General features: G+C 45.0%; 1 protein-coding gene across 5 annotated transcripts; it reads left to right on the plus strand.

Moving 5' to 3' along the window:
* The first annotated feature begins 330 nt into the window (after positions 1-330).
* ANTKMT (adenine nucleotide translocase lysine methyltransferase) lies at positions 331-24731 on the plus strand. 5 transcript variants are annotated; one of them, XM_068246441.1, is made up of 6 exons: positions 331-372; positions 10780-10947; positions 16640-16744; positions 19321-19461; positions 22656-22706; positions 23654-24730. In XM_068246441.1, the coding sequence occupies exons 2-6, from the start codon at positions 10786-10788 to the stop codon at positions 23840-23842; spliced, it is 648 nt and encodes a 215-aa protein (XP_068102542.1). In that variant the 5' UTR covers positions 331-372; positions 10780-10785; the 3' UTR covers positions 23843-24730. The 5 variants fall into 5 exon arrangements, with proteins under 5 accessions (XP_068102542.1, XP_068102541.1, XP_068102545.1 ...); XM_068246440.1 differs by lacking the exon at positions 331-372 and adding an exon at positions 469-550; XM_068246442.1 differs by lacking the exon at positions 331-372 and adding an exon at positions 3793-4048.
* The last annotated feature ends 749 nt before the right edge of the window (positions 24732-25480 follow it).

Genomic DNA, 25480 nt, shown 5'->3' on the forward strand with positions numbered 1-25480 from the left:
ACAGAAGGTATTTATAATTGTTCAGGTTGGAGTGAGCTCTGAGATGTCTGCCAGTGCCTCCTGGGAGTTCTGGTTCACCATGAGCTTGCTGGGTACTCTATAATCAAAATAAATCAAGCACATCATCATCATCAATCATCTAGAGATATCCTATTCAATTGAAAACATAAATATGCCAGTAGCTTAAACCCACATAAGGCATGCTGGGACATGTAGTGTGTCCGTCTATTCAGAGAATGAACGCTTTCTGCAGTGAGAGGAATGAGATCCTGGCCGCAGGACAGGTTTAGGCAGTATGCGGAACTTTGTGGCTTTGACTGTTTCCGGCCGGGACAGATTACACGCGCACACGCCGGTCTCCTGCTGCTGGAGGTAAGCAAGGGGCAGAGACGCGCTGTAGTAGTTGCCATGGTGATAGCTATAGTCCATTCTATGCGGCCCCGGGCGGGGCTGGGGGCGCGAGCCGCTGTTGCTAGACCGCGCGCGGAGGATTCTGGGAGATTCCCACAAGCCAGAAAAGGGCGCGGCGGGGATAAAATGGCGGCGCCCAGTGAGCTGCTGTGTTATGTCTTATTACAGCCAGGCTCTCACTGCTGCTGCATGTTACAGTGTAGTGACACAGTGCAGTGAAATATAATGTGTGAGGCTAGAGCAGTGCTGGGCAAACTATGACCCATGGGCTGGATTCTGCCCGCGGCCGCCATGATGCCAGCCTGGCGATAGAGGGCGGGATACCGCTCACCTTCTCGCTGTCCTTTAATAAATATACTGCTGGGCACATGTTGCGATTTCCTGCTCGATTGGCGGGATCGATCCCAGTCGATCGATTATTTCCGACACGTTCGATCAGGTCTCGATCGATACAGCCATTGATTTACTCATGTTAAGTGTGCAAAATCGACGGCTGTATCGATTGAAACCCGATCGAACGTGTCGGAAATAATCGATCGACCGTGATCGATCCCGCCGATCCAGCGGGAAATCGAAACGCGTGTACCCGACATTAGAGAAGCAACTTACCCAATGGTGATCTGCAGCGCCCATCTCCATAGCAGCAGTGGTGTCATGTGACCTGTTGTCAGTGTGTCACATGACGCTGCTGTCGCCATGGAAATTGCCGCTGGAAAGAGCGATTGGGTGAGTTACCGCCCAATCTTTCAGCTGTGCGCTTATTTTCTGAAGGGAGGGAGACAGTCAAGCTGTGCCCCAGGCTAGTCATTTTTATTTATGGAAGTATTTATATAGTGCCTTCATATTACGCAGCGCTGTATAGAGTATATTGTCTTGTCATTAACTGTCCCTCAGAGGAGCTCACAATCTAGTCCCTGTCATAGTCATATGTCTATGTATGTATCGCATAGCTCCCAACTGTCCCTCTTTCCTCCTCATTTGTCCCGCTTTCAGGACTTTGTCCCTCTTTCTATGTAAATATATATATTTCTCTACTAAAAAAATGTTTGACTCTAAACTTTATTCCCATCCTTTCATTTGATATATTACTAATTTTAAAATGTTACTATGAAGGAAAATTAAACAGGATAGAAAGGACCAGTGTGGTTTGAATTATAAAACAACATATTTTTCTTATGAAATCTTTATGGCGTGGCTTACGTGTCCCTCTTTCTCATCTCAAAAAGTTGGGAGGTATGTTCTAGACTGCAGCCTGACCCAAGAAAAGTTTTCCATCAGGGCTAGAGTGAGTCAGGGCCTGTTTCCACTACACGCAGAGTCTGCATGCAGAAAACTGACTCAAATGAATGTCTATGAGTCTGTTTCCTAGGGTTGCCAGGTGTCCGGTTTTACACCGGACAGTTCCGGTTTTTGTGCGCTGTGTCCGGTGCAAAAAGGCATGCTAAACCGCAGCGCAGGAGGAGAACAGCGCAGCAGAGAGAGAGCTGGGAGCAGCGGTGGAGAAGGGGGGCAATCTCCCCCCCCCCTTCCCTCACCTTAGGGTTCTCTCTCTCCCCCGCTGTCTCCTCCAGGATGATGTGCAGGCTGGCGAGTGGCTGCAGGCGGAACTTACCTCTGTGTCGCTCCAGCGCCGGAAGTTCGGGTCCCGCAGCCGCTGAGATTCGACTCAAAAAAGATCCGGATCAAAGATCCGAATCATTCATGAGCCGGACAACACTAATCAGTCTGAATAGTGTTGTCCGGCTCATGAATGATTCGAATCTTTGATCCGGATCTTTTTTGAGTCGAATCTCAGCGGCTGCGGGACCCGAACTTCCGGCGCCTGCGACACAGAGGTAAGTTCCGCCCGCAGCCACCCGCCAGCCTGCACATCATATTGGAGGAGACAGCGGGGGAGAGAGAGCACCCTAAGGTGAGGGAAGGGGGGGGGGAGAGTGCCCCCCTTCTCCACCGCTGCTCCCAGCTCTCTCTCTGCTGCACTGTTCTCCTCCTGCGGGGGGGGGGGGGGGGGCGGGGGGCACCTGGCTACCTATTCTGGGCACATATAGCCCCTGGCTACCTATTCCGGGCACATATACCCCCTGGCTACCTATTCTGGGCACATATAGCCCCTGGCTACCTATTCTGGGCACATATACCCCCTGGCTACCTATTCCGGGCACATATAGCCCCTGGCTACCTATTCCGGGCACATATAGCCCCTGGCTACCTATTCTGGGCACATATAGCCCCTGGCTACCTATTCTGGGCACATATAGCCCCTGGCTACCTATTCTGGGCACATATAGCTCCTGGCTACCTATTCTGGGCACATATACCCCCTGGCTACATATACTGGGACATATATACCCCTGCCTACGTATACTGGGACATTTACACCCCTGCCTACATATACTGGGACATATATACCCCCTGGCTACATATACTGGGCACATATATCCCTGGCTACATATACTGGGAACACTAGCTGTTTGTCATTATGTGCATTTAGTGGTGAAAAGCTGTCTCTTTTGTGCATTTACTGGTGAAAAGCTGTCTCTTATTATGTGCATTTACTGGCGAAAAGGTGTCTCTTATAATGTGCATTTACTGGTGAAAAGCTGTGTCTTATTATGTGCATTTACTGGTGAAAAGCTGTCTCTTGTGCATTTACTGGGGAAAAGCTGTCTCTTATTATGTGCATTTACTGGTGAAAAGCTGTGTCTTATTATGTGCATTTACTGGTGAAAAGCTGTGTCTTATTATGTGCATTTACTGGTGAAAAGCTGTGTCTTATTATGTGCATTTACTGGTGAAAAGCTGTCTCTTGTGCATTTACTGGGGAAAAGCTGTCTCTTATTATGTGCATTTACTGGCGAAAAGGTGTCTCTTATAATGTGCATTTACTGGTGAAAAGCTGTCTCTTATGTGCAGTTACTGGTGAAAAACTGTCTCTTATGTGCACTGGACCAGTACTACTGGTGAGGACAGTTAGTGACATGGCTATGTACTCTGTAAAGTGCTGCAGAAGATGTCAGTGCGATATAAATACTATAAATTTTTTTTTTTAAAAAGCCCATTGCTTAGCCCCACTCTACATAAAAGTGCGCTTCTGACTCCTCCCCTAACTCCACCCCTAACTCCACCCCCTGTCCGGTTTTCTCCATCAGCCGACCTGGCAACCCTAGTTTCCACTGAACGCAATTTTTCTGATGCAGATTTGTCATAGGCATTCATTGGAGTCAGTTTTCTGCATGCAGAATCTGCGTGTAGTGGAAACAGGCCCTCACTCTTGCAAAAAATCGCAGGTGTTTACCACAATGAGAAAACTCACCTAATGGTTCCCAGTGCACAACCGCAGCGCCCTGGGAGCAACTGCCGTTTTCTGCATTCACTGGCACTGTGCCATCACGTTACTTTTTATCGCACAATGCGTACGATTCCCATTGTACAGCTCCCAACTGTCCCTCTTTATAATTTGTCCGTCTTTCTTACCTCAAAATGTTGGCAGGTATGCCATTGCTGAAAGTCACCTGCTCTCACAGACTGAGACGGGCTGTTGAAATCCACGCCCTGGCAGAGATGGCGGCGTCTTGGCTGCAAACAGACGGGACGTAGATTTCTACATCTTGCATCTGGGAGAGGCTAAAATCAGCTGGTAAATTTGTGTTGAAATAGGGCCACTGGCAGTTTTGATAAAAGTAATTGAATCTGCCTTTCAGATGGACTGTCTTTTTTTTTTTTTTTAAATCAAATACCACCATTCACTTCATCCATAGCTCCCAACTGTCCCTTTTTCGGAGGGACAGTCCCTTTTTGGGAGCCCCGTCCCTCTGTCCCTCTTTCACCCTCATTTGTCCCTCTTTCCGGACTTTGTCCCTCTTTCTATGTAAATATATATATTTCTATACTAAAAATGTGTTTGATTGACTCTAAACTTTATTCCCAACCTTTAAATTGATATAATACTACTTTTAAAATGTTACTATGAAGTAAAATGAACCAGGATAGAAAGGACCAATGTGGTTTGAATTATAACACAATATATTTTTCTTATGAAATCTTTATGGTATGCGTGACTAGAGGCGTGGTGAGGGCGTGGCCAGGGGTGTGACAGAGGCGTGGCTTAAGTGTCCCTTTTTCTCATCTCAAAAAGTTGTGAGGTATGCTTCATCTGTTTAGACTGATGTGCCGCTGTGAATAAATAAATGTAAAAAAATGCATAAAATAATTTTATCAAGCGGGTGACAGCAGCTTATTCTGTGTCTTCTGAATTTTATCTCAGTTGTGCTGTGCTTCCATCTGCGTGGGTGGACGTTGCCAGGCTGCCACTGCTTACCTTAAAATAAGGCTATGTGTATTTTTAAACACAGCTACATTGTTATTATACTAAGAGGGGAAGGGCTCATTAGTTTCATATAATATTTGCCTATACTGAGAGGTCAGGTACACATAATGGGAAGCCAAAAGGAAAAAAAAAAGATACTTACCCTCAAATGGAAGAGCCAGTGCTGGAACGCAGGGACTATTATTATTATTATTTAGTATTTTATATAGCGCTGACATCTTCTGCAGCGCTATACAGAGTATATATAGTCTTGTCAGTAACTGTCCCTCAGAGCAGCTCACAATCTAGTCACTACCATAGTCATAAGTCTATGAACTGTATGTATTGTGCAGTAGTATATGCATCGTAGTCTGGGGCCATTTTTTTTTTAGGGGGAAGCCAATTAACTTATCTGTCTGTTTTTGTGATGTAGGAGGAAACCAGAGTACCCGGAGGAAACCCACACAGACACGGGGAGAACATACAAACTACTTGCAGATGTTGACCTGGTTGGGAATCTGGTATTTAAACCAGGGTCCCAGCGTTGCAACAGCAAGGCTCTACAGAACCCAGAGCCTTCCCTCTCTTTAGGTATCTGGGTTTTTTGGGGCTTCCCATTAGCTTTAATAAATGGCATGCTTCCACCGATAGATATGGGGGGAAGATGAGGTATGTGACATACGCATGTCTCCGCACCCCTCAACCTAATAGGAAGGGATAGTTTTAAGCCACGCCCCTGCCCCACCCCTAGTCATGAATACCTCATAGAATTTATAAGCAAAACATGTAGTTTTATCATTCTAGCCAGGTGGCCCTTTTTATCATAATTTGTTTTCCTTCATATTAACTTCTTGTTCACATACTAATAGTACGCACGGGAAAGTAATGTGCAAGGACATCTTATGGCCAAATAGTAAAATTACACCTAGATACATTATTTAAATTAAAGACCTACACTTACATTTAAAATTACCCCCTTACCACCCACACTCTCCCATAGTTACCTAAACTAATGCGTAAAAAAAATAAAATTATAATTTAAAAAATACATAAAGTTACCTTAGGGACTGAGCTTTTTTTAATATGTATGTCAAGAGGGTATATTAATGTTATTTTTTAAATTATGGGCTTGTAATAAGTGATGGACGCAAAACTGAAAAAATGCACCTTTTTTTCCAAGTAAAATTTTTGCGCCGAACATTGTACTAGGGAAATATTTTAAACGTTGCAATAACCAGGGAAAGTGGGCAAATAAAATGTGTGGCTTTTCCACAGTAGAATGTTTTATTTTAAAACTATAATGGCTGAGAAATGATTTTTTTTCCTTTTTTTTTCCTTATTATTCCCATTAACCACTTGCCGACCAAGTGATTTCCCATTGATCTGTGCTGGGTGGGCTCTTCAGCCCCCAGCACAGATCGTATTGCAGGCAGGGGGATCAGACTTCACCCCCTTTTTTCCCCACTAGGGGGATGTCCTGCTGGGGGGATCTGATCGCCGCCGCTCTGCTTTGCCTTGCGGGGGCTCCTCAAAGCCCCCCTCCGCAGCGCTATTCCCCCCTCCCTCTCCTTCCCTCCCTCTCCCTTGCTCTGTGGGCAGTACAGGACGGCTATACGTCCTGTACCGCCTCTGATAGGCTTCAGCCTATCAGACGGCGGCGATCCCCGGCCTATCAGAGGCCGGGGATCGCCAATCTCCTTTACAGCGCTGCTGCAGTGCCGTACAGTGTAAACACCGGGGATTTCTTCCCCGTGTGTTTACATTTCACCTGCGAGCCGCGATCGGAGGCTCGCAGGCAGTTCACGGAGACACCCTCCGTGAACTGACATGGAACGGCCGCTTCCATGGAAACACGCAGACAACCAGTTTACGCCGATACGGCGTTAGCTGGTCGTCAAGAGGTTAAAATGCATTTACAATAAAATAATTCTTAGCATAATGTATTACCCAAAGAAGGCTTAATTGGTGGCAAAAACCAAGATATAGATCATTTTGTTGTGAGGAGTAGTGATAAAGTTATTGGCGAAAGAAAGAGAGGAGCACTGAAAGGTGAAAATTGCTCTTGTCCAGAAGGGGAAAAACCCCTCAGTGCCTCTCTATGGCTGAAAGTATCAGCAGGACTGCCAGTTAACTGGTATTGTTTAAAAGGAATAAATATGGCAGCTTCCATATCACTCTCACTTCAAGTGTCCTTTAACACTTTGTTGCCAGCACTACTTGTTTTCAGTATTGTCTTATCTGCACAGGGGAGATTTTCCCTTACTTCCTGTTTCCTTGTTCCTTTAATTTGCATTAAAATGGCGCGCTAGAGCGATTTCAAGGGCGGTTTATGATAGCCGGCAATCCCAAAAATCGCTATGCCAATGAAAGTGCATGCAGGTGAGCCCACTTTGGCCAAATGGCAATCGTGGGTCCTGCAGCATTTTTTTGAGCTTTTGTAATTGAATGTGAGGCAAAGGAGAGCTGCAAAATCACTTTTCAATCACTGTACAAAAAGACTTTAGGCCCTATTCACACTTGTGCGTTTTCAGAGCGATTTCAGCATTGCTGAAAATCACTAGCTGTTTGAAAAACTTGTGTACAATGAAAGTATATTGAAGTGTTCTCATCTAAGCGATTTGCGATTTGCTGAAACGCAAACTCGAAGCCTGCAGCATTTTCTGGAGCGATTCTGCAGGTTTATTTTGAACTAGAAATCGCAAAACGCTAATCGCTGGAAAAACGCTTTCTATACAGTGAAAAATCGCTGGGAAGTCACTAAGAGAAAACGCCAGAAAATCGCTCAGCGTTTGCGTTTAGCGATTTCTAGTGTGAATGAGGCCTAACGGCGATTCTGCAGAACTTTTACTACCCAGAACCACCAGCTGTAAATAAAAACCCTTGCAACACCAATCAGTTTGTGAATTGCTTACCGCAATTGCTTTCAGGCTGGGCGGCCACTGGAAATGGTTAATCACAATCGCTCTGCATTTTGCTAGCGATTTGTAAAGTGATTCCCAGCATTTTTTATGGGGATTTTTATTTTAGTGCTAGTTGCAAAAGCGATTGCAATTAGTGATTATGATTAAGGTTTTTATTGTGTGGTTTAGGTAGTAAAATCGCTGCAAAATCACTTTTGTACAGCAATTGCAAAGCGATTTTAAGGCTCATTTCTATCCACTATTATTGGCACAGCGATTTTTAGAATCAATGGCGATCATCAGCGATTCCAAATCGCTGCTGTAATCGCTCTAGTGGGCTATCACCCTAAAAATCGATTCTAAGTGCTCGTTTACACCTAGGCCTCTTTTCAAGCGCAGGCGATTTTCAAAATCGCCCACAAAACGCTTGTGCAATGATTCCCTGTGAAAAGGTTCATATCAGCGCGTTTTGTCCGCTTTGAGCTTTGCAAAGCGGTGCCTGTACCATTTTTGGGGTGATTTTGCTGTAATGGACGATTCAGGAAGAGCGCTAACCGCTCACAAAATCCCTTTATGCGGTGATTGCATTTTTAAGAATAAATATATTGTATTTGTTATTTTCTGGATCAAAGAGTTCACTTTCTGACTCAGAGCGGAATCGCTCTGCAAAAGCGCTTTGCACAAAATTGTAGCGCGCAGGGGAGCGCCAGGAGTAGGGAAATACACGCGAAAAATGGAAAATCGATGGCGTCACCGATATCTTTTTTAGAACAAAGCCTCAAAGCGCCATAAATTGCTCCGGAAATCGCTGTACAAAACGTTAGCCAAAATGCAGAGCGATTACGGCAGCGACTAGCGATCTGTAGCGAGTCCCCTGGCCTTATTGATCAGGGGCAGTTTGGGGCTTATTTAATATTACTGTGGCTGCATATTTTATTCTATTAGCTGCTGTTCATCTCGGGTAAACTGAACCAAACTTATGCTACGTGCACACTTGTGACTATGGTCATTTGTAACAGCAGCTTAACGATCAGTCTGACGACAATCGGGGAAAGAACTTTACCAAACGATCATTAAGAAGAATGATGAACGAACGATAACATCCGTCAGGATGGATCATATTGAACGACAATCGTTACAAATCTATAGTGTGTACAGACACCGGCGGACAACGATTGTTACAAGGGCCAATGCGCCTGCGTTGGATTTTGCCCCGCTTCCGTACTTCCTGTGTAGCACTGTCGATTGTTACATTATAAATTTCAAACTTTGTTTTCAAGTTAACTATAATATATTTTTATCTATTGTCCATGTTTTTTTTTTTTATTTTATATACAGTGGGTTGCAAAAGTATTCGGCCCCCTTGAAGTTTTCCACATTTTGTCACATTACTTCCACAAACATGCATCAGTTTTATTGGAATTCCATGTGAAAGACCAATACTAAGTGGTGTACATGTGAGAAGTGGAACGAAAATCATACATTATTACAAACATTTTTTACAAATAAATAACTGCAAAGTGGGGTGTGCGTAATTATTCAGCCCCCTGAGTCAATACTTTGTAGAACCACCTTTTGCTGCAATTATAGCTGCCAGTCTTTTAGGGTATGTCTCTACCAGCTTTGCACATCTAGAGACTGAAATCCTTGCCCATTCTTCTTTGCAAAACAGCTCCAGCTCAGTCAGATTAGATGGACAGCGTTTGTGAGCAGCAGTTTTCAGATCTTGCCACAGATTCTCGTTTGGATTTAGATCTGGACTTTGACTGGGCCATTCTAACACATAGATATGTTTTGTTTTACACCATTCCATTGTTGCCCTGCCTTTATGTTTAGGGTCATTGTCCTGCTGGAAGGTGAACCTCCGCCCCAGTCTCAAGTCTTTTGCAGTCTCCAAGAGGTTTTCTTCCAAGTTTGCCCTTGTATTTGGATCCATTCATCTTCCCATCAACTCTGACCAGCTTCCCTGTCCCTGCTGAAGAGATGCAACCCCCGAGCATGATGCTGCCACCACCATATTTGACAGTGGGGATGGTGTGTTCAGAGTGATGTGCAGTGTTAGTTTTCCGCCACACATAGCGTTTTGCATTTTGGCCAAAAAGTTCAATTTTGGTCTCATCTGACCAGAGCACCTTCTTCCACATGGTTGCTGTGTCCCCCACATGGCTTGTGGCAAACTGCAAACGGGACTTCTTATGCTTTCTGTTAACAATGCCTTTCTTCTTGCCACTCTTCCATAAAGGCCAACTTTGTACAGTGCATGACTAATAGTTGTCCTATGGACAGAGTCTCCCACCTGAGCTGTAGATCTCTGCAGCTCGTCCAGACAGAGTCACCATAGGCCTCTTGACTGCATTTTTGATCAGCGCTCTCCTTGTTCGGCCTGTGAGTTTAGGTGGATGGCCTTGTCTTGGTAGGTTTACAGTTGTGCCATACTCCTTCCATTTCTGAATGATCGCTTGAACAGTGCTCCGTGCGATGTTCAAAGCTTTGGAAATCTTTTTGTAGCCTAAGCCTGCTTTAAATTTCTAAATAACTTGATCCCTGACCTGTCTTGTGTGTTCTTTGGACTTCACGGTGTTGTTGCTCCCAATATTCTCTTAGACAACCTCTGAGGCCCTCACAGAGCAGCTGTATTTGTACTGACATTAGATTACACACAGGTGCACTCTATTTAGTCATTAGCACTCATCAGGCAGTGTCTATAGGCAACTGACTGCACTCAGATGAAAGTGGGCCGAATAATTATGCACACACCACTTTGCAGTTATTGATTTGTAAAAAATGTTTGGAATCATGTATGATTTTTGTTCCACTTCTCACGTGTACACCGCTTTGTGTTGGTCTTTCATGTGGAATTCCAATAAAATTGATGCATGTTTGTGGCAGTAATGTGACAAAATGTGGAAAACTTCAAGTGGGCCGAATACCTTCACAACCCACTGTAAATACTGTATATACGCAACATTTCCCTCTTATCGTTCTTTTCTGCTAGAACGCTCGTTAATATGTGTATGATGATTGCAGTATGCCATTTTTGCATTCCAATTGTTCCAATATTGTTCATCTGGTAATTATCGTTCCTTGTAAACGATCGTTATCGCAAGTGTGTATGCAGCATTAGGCTGGATGATGACTAATAGAATTCGTGTGTCTCTGCAGGGAGGAATGGATGAAGATGGCGCGCTGGACGTGGTGTCGGAGCTGAAGGGGAAGTCACTCGGTGGATGGGGGCTGCTGCAGATAGCGGGGGGCACAGGCCTGGTGGCGTACTCTGTCTGGGCACTGGTGCTCATGCCTGGATTTAGGAGAGTGCCTTTAAAATTGCAGGTAATGCTTCCCACACCGAGCTCCCAACAAACTTTTTATTGTTAAAGTGTACCGGAGGCGACATGTGACTTGATGAGATAAACATGTGTATGGACAGTACAAAACATACTAATAACCAGGCTGTTTTGTTTTATTTTGCTGCCTGAAAGAGTTAATTTCCAGGCATGGAAGTGGCAGCTCCTGTCTTGTCAGTACCTTGTCCGGAATATAGTAATAATCACTGATAAACTAATTACAGCCATAAAAGTTTTTCTGGCAGAATACAACTTCTGAGGGCAGGGAGAGATAAAATACATGAACTTTTTACCTTTATTTTCTATCTCTGGGACACTTAATAGGTTGCCACTGAGCAGAGGCAACAAAACATTAAATGTAAATTTGTAAGTGTTTAACCACTTGGCCCTATCTGGACGGATATATCCGTCCAGATAGACTGTGCTGCTCCTGCAGCGTGGTGCGCGCGATCAGGCGCGCGCTACCGCTGCCTGCCGCTAGCCCCCGATCAGTGAATGGGAATATAATTCCCATTCACCGGTCTAAGTCCCCCGGAGAAATACCAACGCTTTCTAAGCAGAGAGCGTGGTATTTCTGCCCGGAAAAAAAAATTGCAGCCTCCTAATAGTTCCTGGCAGCGTGATCGTATGCTCCAGGAACTTTTTTGACTGTGGCTATCCAAATAGTAAACTGCACCCACATACATTTTTTAAATAAAGAATTACATTATATTACATCTAAAAATAGCTGTTTACCTCCCAAACTAAAATCACCCACATACATTTTTTTTATTAAAAAATAAATAAAAAAATTACAATTTAAAAAAAAAAAAAAAAAAATCTACATAAATAGTTACCTAAGGGTCTAAACTTTATAAATATACATGTTAAGAGAGCATCTTATAATTTTTTTTTTAAATTATAAGCTTGTAAATAGTGATGAACGCAAATTGAAAAAATGCACCTTTATTTCTAAATAAAATATCGGCGCCATAAATTGTGATAGGGACAAAATTTAAAAGGCGTAATAAGCGGGACAAATACGCAAATAAAATACATGGGTTTTAATAACGGTAGCATGTATCTATATATATAAAATCGGATGTGTGTATGTGTGTGTGTGTATGTATGTGCCGCGATCACGTGAAAACGGCTTGACCGATTTGAACGAAACTTGGTATACAGATCCCTTACTACCTGGGATGATATGTTCTGGGGGTCTCGCGTCCCCCCTGCACACGTGGGCGGAGCTACAAACAGCCAATCAGATTTCACCCATGCAAGTCAATGGAAAAAATGTAAAAGGCTGCCATTCTCACAGCAAACAAGCCAGAGTCCCCACACTTGGCACAGTTGGTCACTTGGTGACCGAGGTTACAAATCCAGGAAAAGTGGGCGGAGCATAAAACAGCCAATCAAATTTCAGCCATTCATTTTAAATGGGAAAATGTAAACTGCAACCATTCATAGACTGTTAATCGCAGGGTTCTCAAACTTGCCACAGTTGGTCACTGGGTGAATGCGATTAAGATTCAAGAAAGTGGGTGGAGCCTACAACAGCCAATCAAAATTCACCTATTGATTATCAAGGGGAATATTTAAACTGCTGCCATTCTTACAACTGTTAATGGCAGAGGCTTCAAACTTGCTACAGTCGGTCTTTGGGTGACTGGGGTCAAAATTCACAAAAGGGGCGGGGCCACAAACAGCCAATCAGATTTCCTTGGTGGATAAACTGCTTCCATTCACACATTTTTGATACCAGGAACCTGAAAGCTCACAAACTTGGCCATTGAGTGACTGTGTGTCCAGGTTACAGAAAGTGGGTGGAGCCAAAAACAAATTTTACTGGGAAAATATAAACTGTAGCCATTCTTACACCGTTAATGGCAGTGTTCTCAAACTTTGCACAGTTGGTCACTGGGTGAATGAGATTAAGAATTTGGAAGGTAGGTGGAGCCTACAACAGCCAATAAAAATTCACCTTTTTTCAAAGGGAATATTTAAGCTGCTACCATTCTTATACTGTTAATAGCAGATGCCTCAAACCTGGTACAATTGGTCACTGGGTGATTAGGGTTCAAATTCAGAAAGGGTGCGGAGCCACAAACAGCCAATCAGATTTGTTTATTTTTCAATGGGAATATACAAAGTATTGATACCAAGGACCCCAAAGCTGATAAACTTGATAATTGAGTGACTGTATGTCAAGGTTAGAAAAAGTATGTGGCGCCAACAACTTAATTTTTTACATGGCAGGGTTCCCAAACTTGACACAATTGGCCACTGGGTGACTGGGATTAATATTCAGAAATGTGGGTGGAGCCTAAAAACAGCCAATCAAAATTTACCTATTGATTTTCAAGGGGGAACATTTACATTGCTACCATTCTTACACTGTTAATGGCAGAGTTCTCAAACCTGATACAGTCAGTTATTGGGTGACTGGGGTCCGAATTCACTAAAGTGGGTGGAACCACAAACAGCCAATCTGATTTTTTTGATTGATTTCAGCCATTCTGTTATTGGCAGGGTTCTCAAACTTGACACAGTTGGCCACTGGGTGACTGGGACTAATATTCAGGAAAGTGGGTGGAGCCTACAGCAGCCAATCAAAATTAACCTTTTGATTTTCAAGGGGAATATTTACATTGCTCCTATTCATATACTCTTAATGGCAGAGGCCTCAAATCTGGTACAGTCAGTCACTGGGAGACTGGGGTTTAAATTCTGAAAAGGGAGTGGGCCAAAACAGCCAATCAGATTTGTTTAATTTCAATGGTAAAATGCAACTTATTGATGCCAAAAACCCCACAGCTCATAAACTTGGTCATTGAGTGACTGTATGTCAAGGTTAGAAATAGTGGGTGGAGCCTACAAGAGCCAATCAAAATTCACCTATTGATTTTCAAGGGGTATATTGAAACTGCTGTCATTCTTACACTGTTAATGGCAGAGGCCTCAAACCTGCTACAGTCAGTCGTTAAGTGTTTGGGGTTCAAATTCACTAAAGGGGTGGAGCCACAGCCAATCAGATTTGCTTTTTTTGGATAAACTGCTTCTATTCACACAATTTTGATGCCAGGAACCCAAAAGCTCATAAAATTGGTCATTGAGTAGTGACTGTGTGTCAAGGTTACAAAAAGTGGGTGGAGTCAAAAACAGATTTTTCTGGGAAATTGTAAACTGCAGCCCTTCTTCGCTGTTAATGGCAGGGTTCTCAAACTTTGCACAGCTGGTTACTGGGTGACTGGGATTAATATTCAGAAAAGTGGGTGGAGCTAAAAGTCAATCAAAATCACCTGTTGATTTTCAAGGGGAATATTAAAAATGCTACCATTCATTGCACTGTTAATGGCACAAGCCTCAAACCTGGTACAGTTAGTCATTGGGGTTCAAATTTAGAAAAGGGGACAGAGCCACAAACAGTATCATTTCTTGGGAAAATACAAATTATTAATGCCAAGGACCCCAAAGTTCACAAACTTGGTCATTGAGTGACTGTATGTCCAGGTTACAAAAAGTAAGCGGAGCAAAAACCGATTTCCCTGGGAAAATGTAAACTGCAGCCCTTCTTCACTGTTAATGGCAGGGTTCTCAAACGTTGCACAGCTGGTCACTGGGTGACTGAGATTAATATTCAGGGAAGTGGGTGGAGCCTATAATCGCCAATCAAAATTCACCTGTTGATTTTCAAGGGGAATATTTAAATTGCTGCCATTTTTATACTGCAAATAGCAGATGCCTTAAACCTGCTACAGTTGGTCATTGGGTGACTGGGGTTCAAATGCTGGAGAGGGGCAGAGCCACAAACAGCCAATCTGATTTGTTTAATTTCTATGGGAATATACAAATTATTGATGCTAAAGACACCAAAGCTCACAATCTTGGTCATTGAGTAATTGTGTGTTAGGGTTAGAAAAAGTGGTTGGAGCCGACACCAGCCAAATACATACCCGGGCAATGCCGGGCAATCAGCTAGTTAATTTTAAACTACAATGGCCAAAAAGTGAGAAATAATGATTTTTTTCCATTTCGTTCTTAATCTTCCTGTTAAAATGGATTTAGAAAAAAATTATTCTTAGCAAAATGTACCACCCAAAGAAAGCCTAATTAGTGGCGGAAAAAACAAGATATAGGTCAATTAATTGTGATTAGTAGCGATAAAGTTATTGGCGAATGAATGGGAGGTGAACGTTGCTAGGATGCATGAGATTTTCCACGCTGTAGGCTGAAGTGGTTAAATATAAAATAAAACCATGCATGCGATATCTAAAAAAAAGATATCAGTCATTTTTAAGAGTAGGAGGATAAATACAATTGTTTATCACATCAGTTTATTTTCACCTCGAGTATCCTTTAAATGTGGGCACTTCTCTGTCTTGTTATTGCTTTTCCTGTCCTAAAGAATTTGCCTAGTGACAAGGGATGAGCAGGCAAATGTTTTACTTTCCAAACTCGTGGCGAATGGGTCTATTTTCGCATACCGATGGTTTTGGTGAAAACGTTGCCTTTTTGTATTAAAATTCGCCTTTATACATTTCTGTAAATTCGCCGGCAGATTTTGAGGCAAAATAGCAGTAAAGAACACTGTGACTATAGAAGTTAATAGCAAATCCCCCACACATGCTACATTCACCACATTAGCTAGGTTTGTTCAGGAGAACAGTGGGAGCAAGGGCAAAAAAGGGTGACCTGGGTGTTAGCAGCGTGGATGCTATGTGTGTGTGTGTGGGATGGGTGCTGGTGGCAGTCACGTCAGGGCTTAAAGGGGTTCTCTTGGGGGGTTTTTAAAAATAAAAACGGACACTAACCTGGGGTTTCTACCGGCCCCCTGAAGCTGTAATGTCCTGCGCTGTCCTCCTCCGATGCTCTGTTCGCCGACGCCGGTCCCGGTCTGATCAGCACTGCGGATACGCGGCCGTGCCCGCCCACCTGCTCACTCCTGCGCGCGTCATTGGCAGCTTACTGCGCAGGCGCAGTACAGAAAATGCGCCTGCGCAGTAAGCTCCCGATGACGCGCGCGGGAGCGAGCATTATTTGTCTTAGACGAATATATTATCGGGACCAGCAGCGGGGAACCGAGGATTGTAGGAGGACGGCGTGGGACATTACAGCTTCAGGGGCTGGTAGAATAACACCAGGAACAAGCATGCAGCTAATCTTGTCAGATCTGACAATAATGTCAGAAACACCTGATCTGCTGCATGCTTGTTCAGGGGCTACGGCTAAAAGCATTAGAGGCAGAGGATCAGCAGGAAAGCCAGGTAACTGGTATTGCTTAAAAGGAAATAAATATGGCAGCCTCCATATACGTTTTGTTTCAGTTGTCCTTTAAGGGACTAATGAAGAGTGTTAGTGTTTATGGTTAATTAAGACTAATAAAATACTTTTTTTTAAATGTTACCGTATTTCTTTTGTAACTCTTTGTGGAAATGGGTGAGGGATACTTCAGTACCCCTATACCCACTTCACCTGGGGGGAGAGCATCTGGGGGTCCCCTTGTTTGGTGATTTTAGCATCTATAAAGTTTGGTATTTAGCCGGCGCCATTGACGTCAGTGTAATTGGCAGAACTGTTTTGGCAGTGGAGATGATGTCACTGAGCATGGAGTTTTTAGTTTAGCGGACAGTATGGCTGCCGCTGCCGGCGATGTCCACCATCCCTCGCTTATTTCCTGCCGTCTTTCCTCCGCCCAGGTGCCATACATTCCAGCCAGCGCCAGACAAGTGGAGAATGTGATGACGCTGCTGAAGGGCCGGTCAGGGAAGATGGCGGACCTCGGCTCCGGTGACGGCAGAATAGTGAGAGCACATAGCAATCTTGTATCCATCCTGCTCATGCTTATGTTTTGACTTCCGCTAGTTCTTAGGATGGGGGAGGGGCTTTGATTAGACGGCAGCTATTTCTGTTTTCTGTTTAGCAGAGTCTGTGGTTTTGGGCAGCTTTTCTGCTCAACTCAATTACGGAAGCATCTGGCAGATCAGTGGTGTAGGGACCACCATAGTGGCGGCTATGGGCCCCATAGTCACGGTGGGAGGGGGGGCAATGTGCATGGCCATTGGTGAAACGAAGGTCTGGCTACCTATACTGGTGGGGGCAAAGCTTCAATGACCAATTATACCACCTCCATGCAGTGTGAGGGCCAACAGAGTTTGAATACTATGAGCAGATTGTGTAGGCAAAGCTCTCGTACTACATGGAAGTGGTAAGACTGGCCAATTACAGGAAACATCCGGATATCTCCCAGTAAACATGTGCGGGGGGGGGGGGGGGGTGTCAGCCTTACCCGTCTGATGTCTTCTTAGGTCTGTCCCTCGGCGCCTTCCACGATGCGCTCCACGCGTGTCACGTGATTACAAACACTTCCTCCTTGAACCCGGAAGGAGGAAGTGTTTGTAATCATGTGACTTCCGCTTGGACTGCATTGTGGGAGGCGCCGAGGGACAGACCTAAGAGGACGTCAGACAGGTAAGATTGACCCATCCGCGCACCCCCCCCCCCCCCCCCCGGAGGTTTACTGGGAGATTTCAGGATAGCTACTATCCGGATGTCTCCCGGATCGGATATGAGCAGCCCTGTTGGCCAATTAAAGCTGGATGCATGTACTGGGTTTTAGTCGAGGTAAAACACCTGTCCGCACAGCCCACTAATCATGTGTGTAACCTCATATGAGTGAAGGGAAAGTTGTGGAGCAGAGAGACACCTGCTGGCGGCAGGGAAAAACAACATCAGAAATTCTCAAACAAAAAGTTAGTTCTGACTGTCCGACACTTTGGCCCAGTGCACACCAAACACCTAACCATTCTAGGCATGTTTAGAGAGGTTTTTTAAACATGCCTAGCGGTTTTTGTAGCGTTTTTGTGTAGCAGATTACAAATATTGCTACAGTAAAGCTGTTACTGAACAGCTTCTGTAACAAAAACGCCTGGAAAACCGCTCTGATCTGGCGTTTTTCAGAGTAGTTTTCCACTTTCCTATACTTTACATTGTGGCAGAAACGGCTCAGAAATGTAAAAAATGCTGCAGCCCCCGAGTTTGCGTTTGTGGGAAAAACGAGCCGCTCTGGTGTGCACCAGCCCATTGAAATACATTACCCTAGCAGTTTTCTATCCCCAAGCGTTTTTAAAAACGCTGCAGAACCGCTCTGGTGTGCACCAGCCCTTTGAGCTAAAGAGGATGACGCTGTGGCAAAGCGCCCCCTGCCAGCAGCTATTTTTCCTATGCCAGACTATGTCCAACATTTGGCCTATATTGGAAAAGGTCAATGGCGAACATAGTCCAACTATAGATTGGAAAGAGTTAAAGTGGACCTGAACTCTTGCACAGGACAGAAGGGAAACAGAGAGAAATGCACCCTGTATGTATTTAGAGAGTTTAGCCCAGGCATGGGCATACTTGGCCCTCCAGCTGTTACGGAACTACAAGTCCCACAATGCATTGCAGGAGTCTGACAGCCACACTCATGACTCATAAAGGGAAATGCATTGTGGGATTTGTAGTTCCTTAACAGCTGGAGGGCCAAGTTTGCCCATGCCTGGTTTCGCCTGTCCAATTCCCCCTCATCTATGACTAGTCACCAGTGTAATTTGATCTCTCAGCTGTGTCAGTTGGCTGCCTCGGCAGAGCAGCTAATTTATAAACACAGGATGTTAACCCTATGGGCTTGATTCACAAAGCGGTGCAAAGTGTTTGCACGCCTGTGAAAAGCCCTTTATCACGCCTAAACTTAGTTTAGGAGTGATAAGAAAAAACTCGCGCGATCTCCCGCGCGCAAGGTTTTGCGCGCTGCGCGCGCAGTGTGCCGTGCTTCGCGCGCAGCGTCCATTGAGCCCTATGGGACTTTGCGCGCGCAGCGCGGTGCGCTACGCGCGCAAAACTTTGCGCGCGGGAGCTTCGCGCGAAGAGCAGCACAAATCGGTGATAACTCAGCTTTGCACCGCTTATCACGCCTAAAGTCTTTTAGGCGTGATAACTGAGTTATCACCGCTTTGTGAATCAAGCCCTATGTCTGCTTCCATGAAAGCAGGAAGTGGACACACTGCAGAATTACTGCAGGATTTGTATCAGCTGTAACAGAAAAATGTTTTTCTTTAGAGGTTATTATGCTGTTGCATATCTTTTAGAGCAGAGAGGAAGTTCTGAGTTCAGGTCCACTTTAGAGCAAATTTTATACAGCTTAGAAATCGGTCACTCAGAATCATCAGAAAGTGTTTGATTGGTGATTGGTCCCGCCCCCAGCCGCATACGGTTTGTAATATATTTGCATGCCAGCAGCAAGAATCATCAGGAAGTCCATGTGATTGGTCCCGCCCCCAGCCGCATACGGTTTGTAATATATTTGCATGCCAGCAGCCGTTGACCATGTGTAATCATGCAGGTGCTGGAGGCAGCCAGGCGGGGGTTCTGTCCAGCAGTGGGGTACGAGCTGAACCCCTGGCTAATACGTCTGTCCTACTTCTATGCCTGGAAGTCCGGCTATCACAGCCAAGTGTCTTACCTGCGAGAGGACCTGTGGAAGGTAAGAGTCTTTGTCTCACCTGGAAGAATTATAATAATAATAATTCCTATATTTGTATAGCATTTTTCTCCTGTTGGACTCAAAGCGCCAGAGCTGCAGCCACTAGGGGGCACTCTATAGGCAGTAGCAGTGTTAGGCCAGAGCTGCAGCCGCTAGGGGCACTCTATAGGCATTAGCAGTGTTAGGCCAGAGCTGCAGCCACTAGGGGACGCTCTATAGGCAGTAGCAGTGTTAGGCCAGAGCTGCAGCCCCTAGGGGGCCCTCTATAGGCAGTAGCAGTGTTAGGCCAGAGCTGCAGCCACTAGGGGCACTCTATAGGCATTAGCAGTGTTAGGCCAGAGCTGCAGCCACTAGGAGGCGCTCTATAGGCAGTAGCAGTGTTAGGCCAGAGCTGCAGCCACTAGAGAGCACTCTATAGGCAGTAGCAGTGTTAGGCCAGAGCTGCATCCGCTAGGGGGCCCTCTATAGGCAGTAGCAGTGTTAGGCCAGAGCTGCAGCCACTAGGGGCACTCTATAGGCATTAGCAGTGTTAGGCCAAAGCTGCAGCCACTAGGGGGCGCTCTATAGGCAGTAGCAGTGTTAGACCAGAGCTGCATCCGCTAGGGGGCGCTCTATAGGCAGTAGCAGTGTTAGGCCAGAGCTGCAGCCACTAGGGGGCGCTCTATAGGCAGTAGCAGTTTTAGACCAGAGCTGCAGCCGCTAGGGGGCGCTCTATAGGCAATAGCAGTGTTAGGCCAGAGCTGCAGCCACTAGGGCACACTCTATAGGCAGTAGCAGTGTTAGGCCAGAGCTGCAGCCACTAGGGGGCGCTCTATAGGCAGTAGCAGTGTTAGGGAGACTTACCCGAGCACTCCTTACTGAATAGGTGCTGGCTTACTGAACAGCAAGAGCCGAGATTTCAGTCGTTTTCACTTTATGCATCCAAGCAATGTTCACCTCCCATTCATTAGCCTATAACTTTATCACTACTTATCACAATGCACTGATCTCTATCTTGTTTTTCCGCCACCAATTAGGCTTTCTTTGGGGGGTACATTTTGCTAAGAGCCACTTTACTGTAAATGCATTTTAACAGGAAGAATAAGAAAAAAAAAAACTGAAAAAAAAATCATTATTTCTCAGTTTTCGGCCATTTTTGTTTTAAAATAATACATGCCTCCATAATTAAAACCCACGTATTGTATTTGCCCATTTGTCCCGGTTATTACACCATTTAAATTACATCTTTATCGCAATCTATGGCGACAATATTTTATTTGGAAATAAAGGTGCATTTTCAAGCTTATAGTAAAAAAAAAAATTTGAAATATTTCATCTTTACATTGATATTTAAAAAGTTTAGACCCTTAGGTAAATATTAAGTGTTTTTTTATTTCTATTTATTGCAATGTTTTTTTTTGTTTTTTTTTAATTAAACATTTTATGTATTTTTGGGAGGGTGGGATCTAAATAGTAAATTTTTTTATGTAAATATATGTTTATTTTTATTTATTTTTTTACACGTAGATGTATTTTTACTTTTTGGCCACAAGATGGCAGCCATGACGTCACTCTAAGCGTAACATGTACGCTTAGAGAGACGTAGGGCGACGCAAGAGGCAGAAAAAGCGAGGCTTCTGAGAGAAGCAGACGCTTTTTCTGCGGGGGAGAGGAATCAATCATCGGGCACCATGTCCCGATTGATTGATTCCTGGGGTAACGATCCGTTGCCGGGAGCGCGCGGGAGCGCACATGGCCTTCTGGACGTAGCTTCTACGTCCAGAAAGCTTAAGTGGTTAAAAAGAGTCTGAAGCGAAAATAATTCTGGATTTTTACCTGCTATTTACTTTAGTATGAAAAAAGGTGAAACGCCGCATTCCTGCGGCAAAATGAGGGCTTTTGACCCCCCAAATCCCCGTGGGGCAAAATGCTGGCCGGCGCTGTAACTCTGCCTCTACTGTAGTCAATCTGTGCCGATCGCCGCCTCTCCCCGCCCCTCTCAGTCTTCCTTCACTGAGAGGGGCGGGGAGAGGCGGAGATCTGCGCACAGAATGACTTCATTAGAGGCAGAGCTACAGCACTAAGCTCTGCCTCCCCGGGCAGCAAAATCCACAAAGTTGTGGATGTTTGCCCCGGGATTTTGGGTGTTTAAACCCCTCGTTTTGTAGCAGGAATGCAGCGTTTCACTTCTCACTCCTCATACTGCTTAAAGCAAATAGCAGGTAAAAATCAAGAATTATTTTCGCTTCAGACTCTTTTTAACTATTACACTATCCAGCCACTGATTTGTTTTTTGTGGCAAAAAAGGGAGATTTGAGCGCACTGCAGTGCCTGATATCGGACGCCTCTGGCTTTCGGAATTTTTCTTTGCCGTTAAATGTGGCTTTGCGGCAGCGCCTTCGGGCACCCAAATTCACTTTTTTTGGGTGAAAATCGTGGCTCTGAGGCAGAGGGGGATTAAGGTTTAGTCATGGGGGACTAGGGTTAGGTGCCACCGGGAAGGGGGGTTAGGTTAGGGTTAGGCCCCTTTGTGGGGGGGAGGGGGTCTTAGGGTTAGGCACCACCTGAGGAATCTTAGGGCTAGGGACCACCGAGGGGGGGGGGGTCTTAGGGTCAAGCACCACCAGGGAATTCTTAGGGTTATGCATCAACGGGGGGGGGGGGGGGGGGGTCGGGTCTTAGCATTAGGAAAGATGTCTTAGGGTTAGGCACCACCAGGGAAGTCTTAGGGTTAGGCATCAATGGGGGGGGGGGCTTAGGGTTAGGCATGAACGAGGGGGGGGGGGGTCTTAGGGTTAGGCACCACCAGGGAGGTCTTAGGAGGGTTCTGTGGGAGAGTAAGGTTAGGTTTAGCAATAGTAAAATATCGGTAAAGATTACCGATACTTTACTATTGGAATCCAGCAGTGAAAAAGAAGAGAGGTCTGTGATCGCCACCGGAGCTGTTGAATGAGGTGAGCCAAGCTGCTGAGGGGAAGGAGGACTGGGAGACACAGGAGGAATCAGTAGACACAGGGGCAGAGCTGAGGGCAAATGGAGTAGCAGGTGACATGGGGGGACAATGCAGGGAGTTCTCGACAGTGTGGCGTGTCGGCGGGCAATCGTAAGTCGGGGACTCCCATTTGGGGGGGGGGGGGGAGAAAAAGTCTTATATGCAAAAAATCCTTTTTTTTTAACTTGTTAATATTACATATTCCCTTACATTTTTTATACAGGTGAGACTCCATGACTGTAAGAATGTCTCCGTGTTTCTGGCCCCAAGTGTGGTGAGTAGAAGCTGCATTTCCTGTCTCCGATATTCTTGTCTAGCACACTTACCGCGCCGCGTTGTGCCAGAAGTTTCCGAATCGCTACCGACACGGATTGTTACCGTATCACTTCGGCGGCGAAGTCATTGAAATCAATGGGGAATTTCATCAAGGGGAGTGCGTCGCGGCACGCATGTGCAGACTGACGGGAATACCAGTGACACACTACCTGCCCAGAGGTCAGCGTGTGGAGCGGGTCAATCAGATAGATCCCTCTTTGATCAGATAACAATCTGCCTCATAGACACCTCGACCCGTGTATGGCCTGTTTAACACGGATCATGTGACCACACAGCTGATTTCTAAAGTAAGGTATTTTTTTGTATCATTGCCGTTAGGCAACGTTACACTTATCGAAGCACACAGGTGGTAGAACAATAAAAATTGAGACCAGAGAGGAACTTCAAATTACACCTGAAGCGAGAGGGATATGGAGGCTGCCATATTTATTTATTTTTTAAAGCGGATCCGAGATGAAAAACTAACTATGACAAGTAACTTGTATACTAAAGCTCTAATACTTACCCGGGGCTTTCTCCCGCCCCATAAGCACGTCTGAGTCCCTCGCCGTCCTCCCGCGATCTGCCGTTCAGCCGTGATTAGCCCTAGTAACAGGCTCAATTAATGACAGTCATGGTCTACTGCGTATGCACAGACCTCCCACGCATGCGCAGTAGACCCGGACTGACATAATTGAGCCTGTTACCAGGGCTGAACGGCAGACCGCGGGAGGACGGCGAGGGACTTAGACGTGCTTATGGGGTGGGAGAAAGCCCCGGGTAAGTATCAGAGCTTTAGTATTCTTCGTCTCTGAGCCTCTTTGAGTTTGCGCAGCGTTGATAAATGTTCTATAAATACTTTGTTGACCAAGGCAGTTACAATTCAGCATGCTTTTGTTGTTACAGCTGTCCTTGCTGGAGAAGAAGATGCTGGAGGAGCTTCCTGATGACACGCGGGTGGTGGCCGGGCGCTTTCCTCTTCCCTCATGGGCACCCAGCACCGTCATTGGGGAGGGCGCAGAAAGAGCCTGGGCTTATGATATGAGGACTGTACGGCAAGCAGCAGCAGCCAAACAGCCCGGGACAGAGGTGTGACTTGTGTCAAAGCCAGCCCTAGTCACCTCCACGGACCCAGAACAATCACCGGGCATTAGAGATGTCCCAGGAAATACTGTAACGGCTGGACTGGGGGGCTGACAAGGGTTTGAAAAGTTGTATTTGTCTTTTATTTATATGCGTGTAAGTGTGTGTTGTCTTATATGGTCACAGACACAGCAGCACCATTTGGGAGCAGCTTCCCAACTTAAAGGGGACATAAAGTGACAGGAGTACGGAAGCTGCCATATTGCTGTCATGTTTTTTATCTGCCACTTGGTTTGCTCTTGTGCTGGCTTTTTGTCTTTAGGGCTACTTCCCAGTGCTCAGTGGCGTTGCAGATTCTGCATGGTAAAGTGGACCTAAACTCTTGCACAGGACAGAAGGAAACCAGTGAGAAATGCACCCTGTATGTATTTAGATAGAGTTTAGCCTAAACTCTAACACTCTAGTTTTCCCACTAATCTGTGACTAATCACAAATTGTAATTTGATCCCTCAGCCGCGCCAGCTAACTGCCACGGCAGAGAGCTCATTTGTAAACACAGGATGTTAACAATATATCTGCTTCCATGAAAGCAGGAAGTAGACAGACTGCAGATTTATTGTATTTGTATCAGCTGTAACAGAGAAATGTTTTTTTCTTTAAAGGTTATTATGCTGTTGCTTATCTTTTAGAGCAGAGAGGAAGTTATGAGTTCAGGTCCGCTTTCACTCACTGGCCGTTACCGGTGGCGTGGTAATCTTTGCGCCAAAGTGAACGTTACAGCATAGGGCAGGTTTGTGCATCAACTCCACAAAAGCAGAAATCTTAAAGGATACCCGAAGTGACATGTGACATGATGAGATAGACATGTGTATGTACAGCGCCTAGCACACAAATAACTAGGCTGTGTTCCTTTTATTCTTTATCTGCCTGAAAGAGTTAAATATCAGGTATGTAAGTGGCTGACTCAGTCCTGACTCAGACAGGAAGTAACTACAGTGTGACCCTCACTGATAAAAAAAAATCCAACTATAAAACACTTTCCTAGCAGAAAATGGCTTCTGAGAGCAAGAAAGAGGTAAAAAGGGGAATTTCTTATCAGTGAGGGTCACGCTGTAGTCATTTCCTGTCTGAGTCAGGACTGAGTTTAAGTTTAACTCTTTCAGGCAGAGAAAGAAAAAAAGGGACACAGCATAGTTATTTGTGTGCTAGGCACTGTAGATACACATGTCTATCTCATGTCACATGTCACTTCGGGTATCCTTTAAGGTGGCCACTAATGGTCCAATTTCTAGCGAAAAATCGTTTGAGCGATCAGAAATTCTGATCGGAAGTGAAATCGTTCACTACACCATCAACGATCCAATCTTTGCTTCCTATCACAACCAACAAGTAAATTCAAATTTTGGTTCAACGAAAATCCAATCGGACGACTGATTTTATAATCGTCTTTAATTGATTGTGCCCATCAACTGAGATTATTAACAACCAATCCGATCAGAATTTCTGATCGCTCAAACGATTTTTCGCTAGAAATTGGACCGTTAGTGGCCACCTTTAGAGAGGAGCTGTAGCGAAAATAACATAATAAATGTATTTATTTTTTTACAATATTAATTTACAAATTATTTACAATATTCATTTATAAATGAT

This window comes from Hyperolius riggenbachi, chromosome 7, assembly GCF_040937935.1.
Source record: "Hyperolius riggenbachi isolate aHypRig1 chromosome 7, aHypRig1.pri, whole genome shotgun sequence".
Classification (NCBI taxonomy): Eukaryota; Metazoa; Chordata; class Amphibia; order Anura; family Hyperoliidae; genus Hyperolius; species Hyperolius riggenbachi.

What these genes read in the sequence shown, in the direction of transcription:
- ANTKMT (XM_068246441.1), top strand. Translation starts at nt 10,786, where the DNA reads ATGGATGAAGATGGCGCGCTGGACGTGGTGTCGGAGCTGAAGGGGAAG. An exon ending in GAGTGCCTTTAAAATTGCAG is followed by an intron (nt 10,948 to 16,639) that starts GTAATGCTTCCC and finishes TCCTCCGCCCAG; the next exon opens with GTGCCATACATTCCAGCCAG. An exon ending in GCTCCGGTGACGGCAGAATA is followed by an intron (nt 16,745 to 19,320) that starts GTGAGAGCACAT and finishes GTAATCATGCAG; the next exon opens with GTGCTGGAGGCAGCCAGGCG.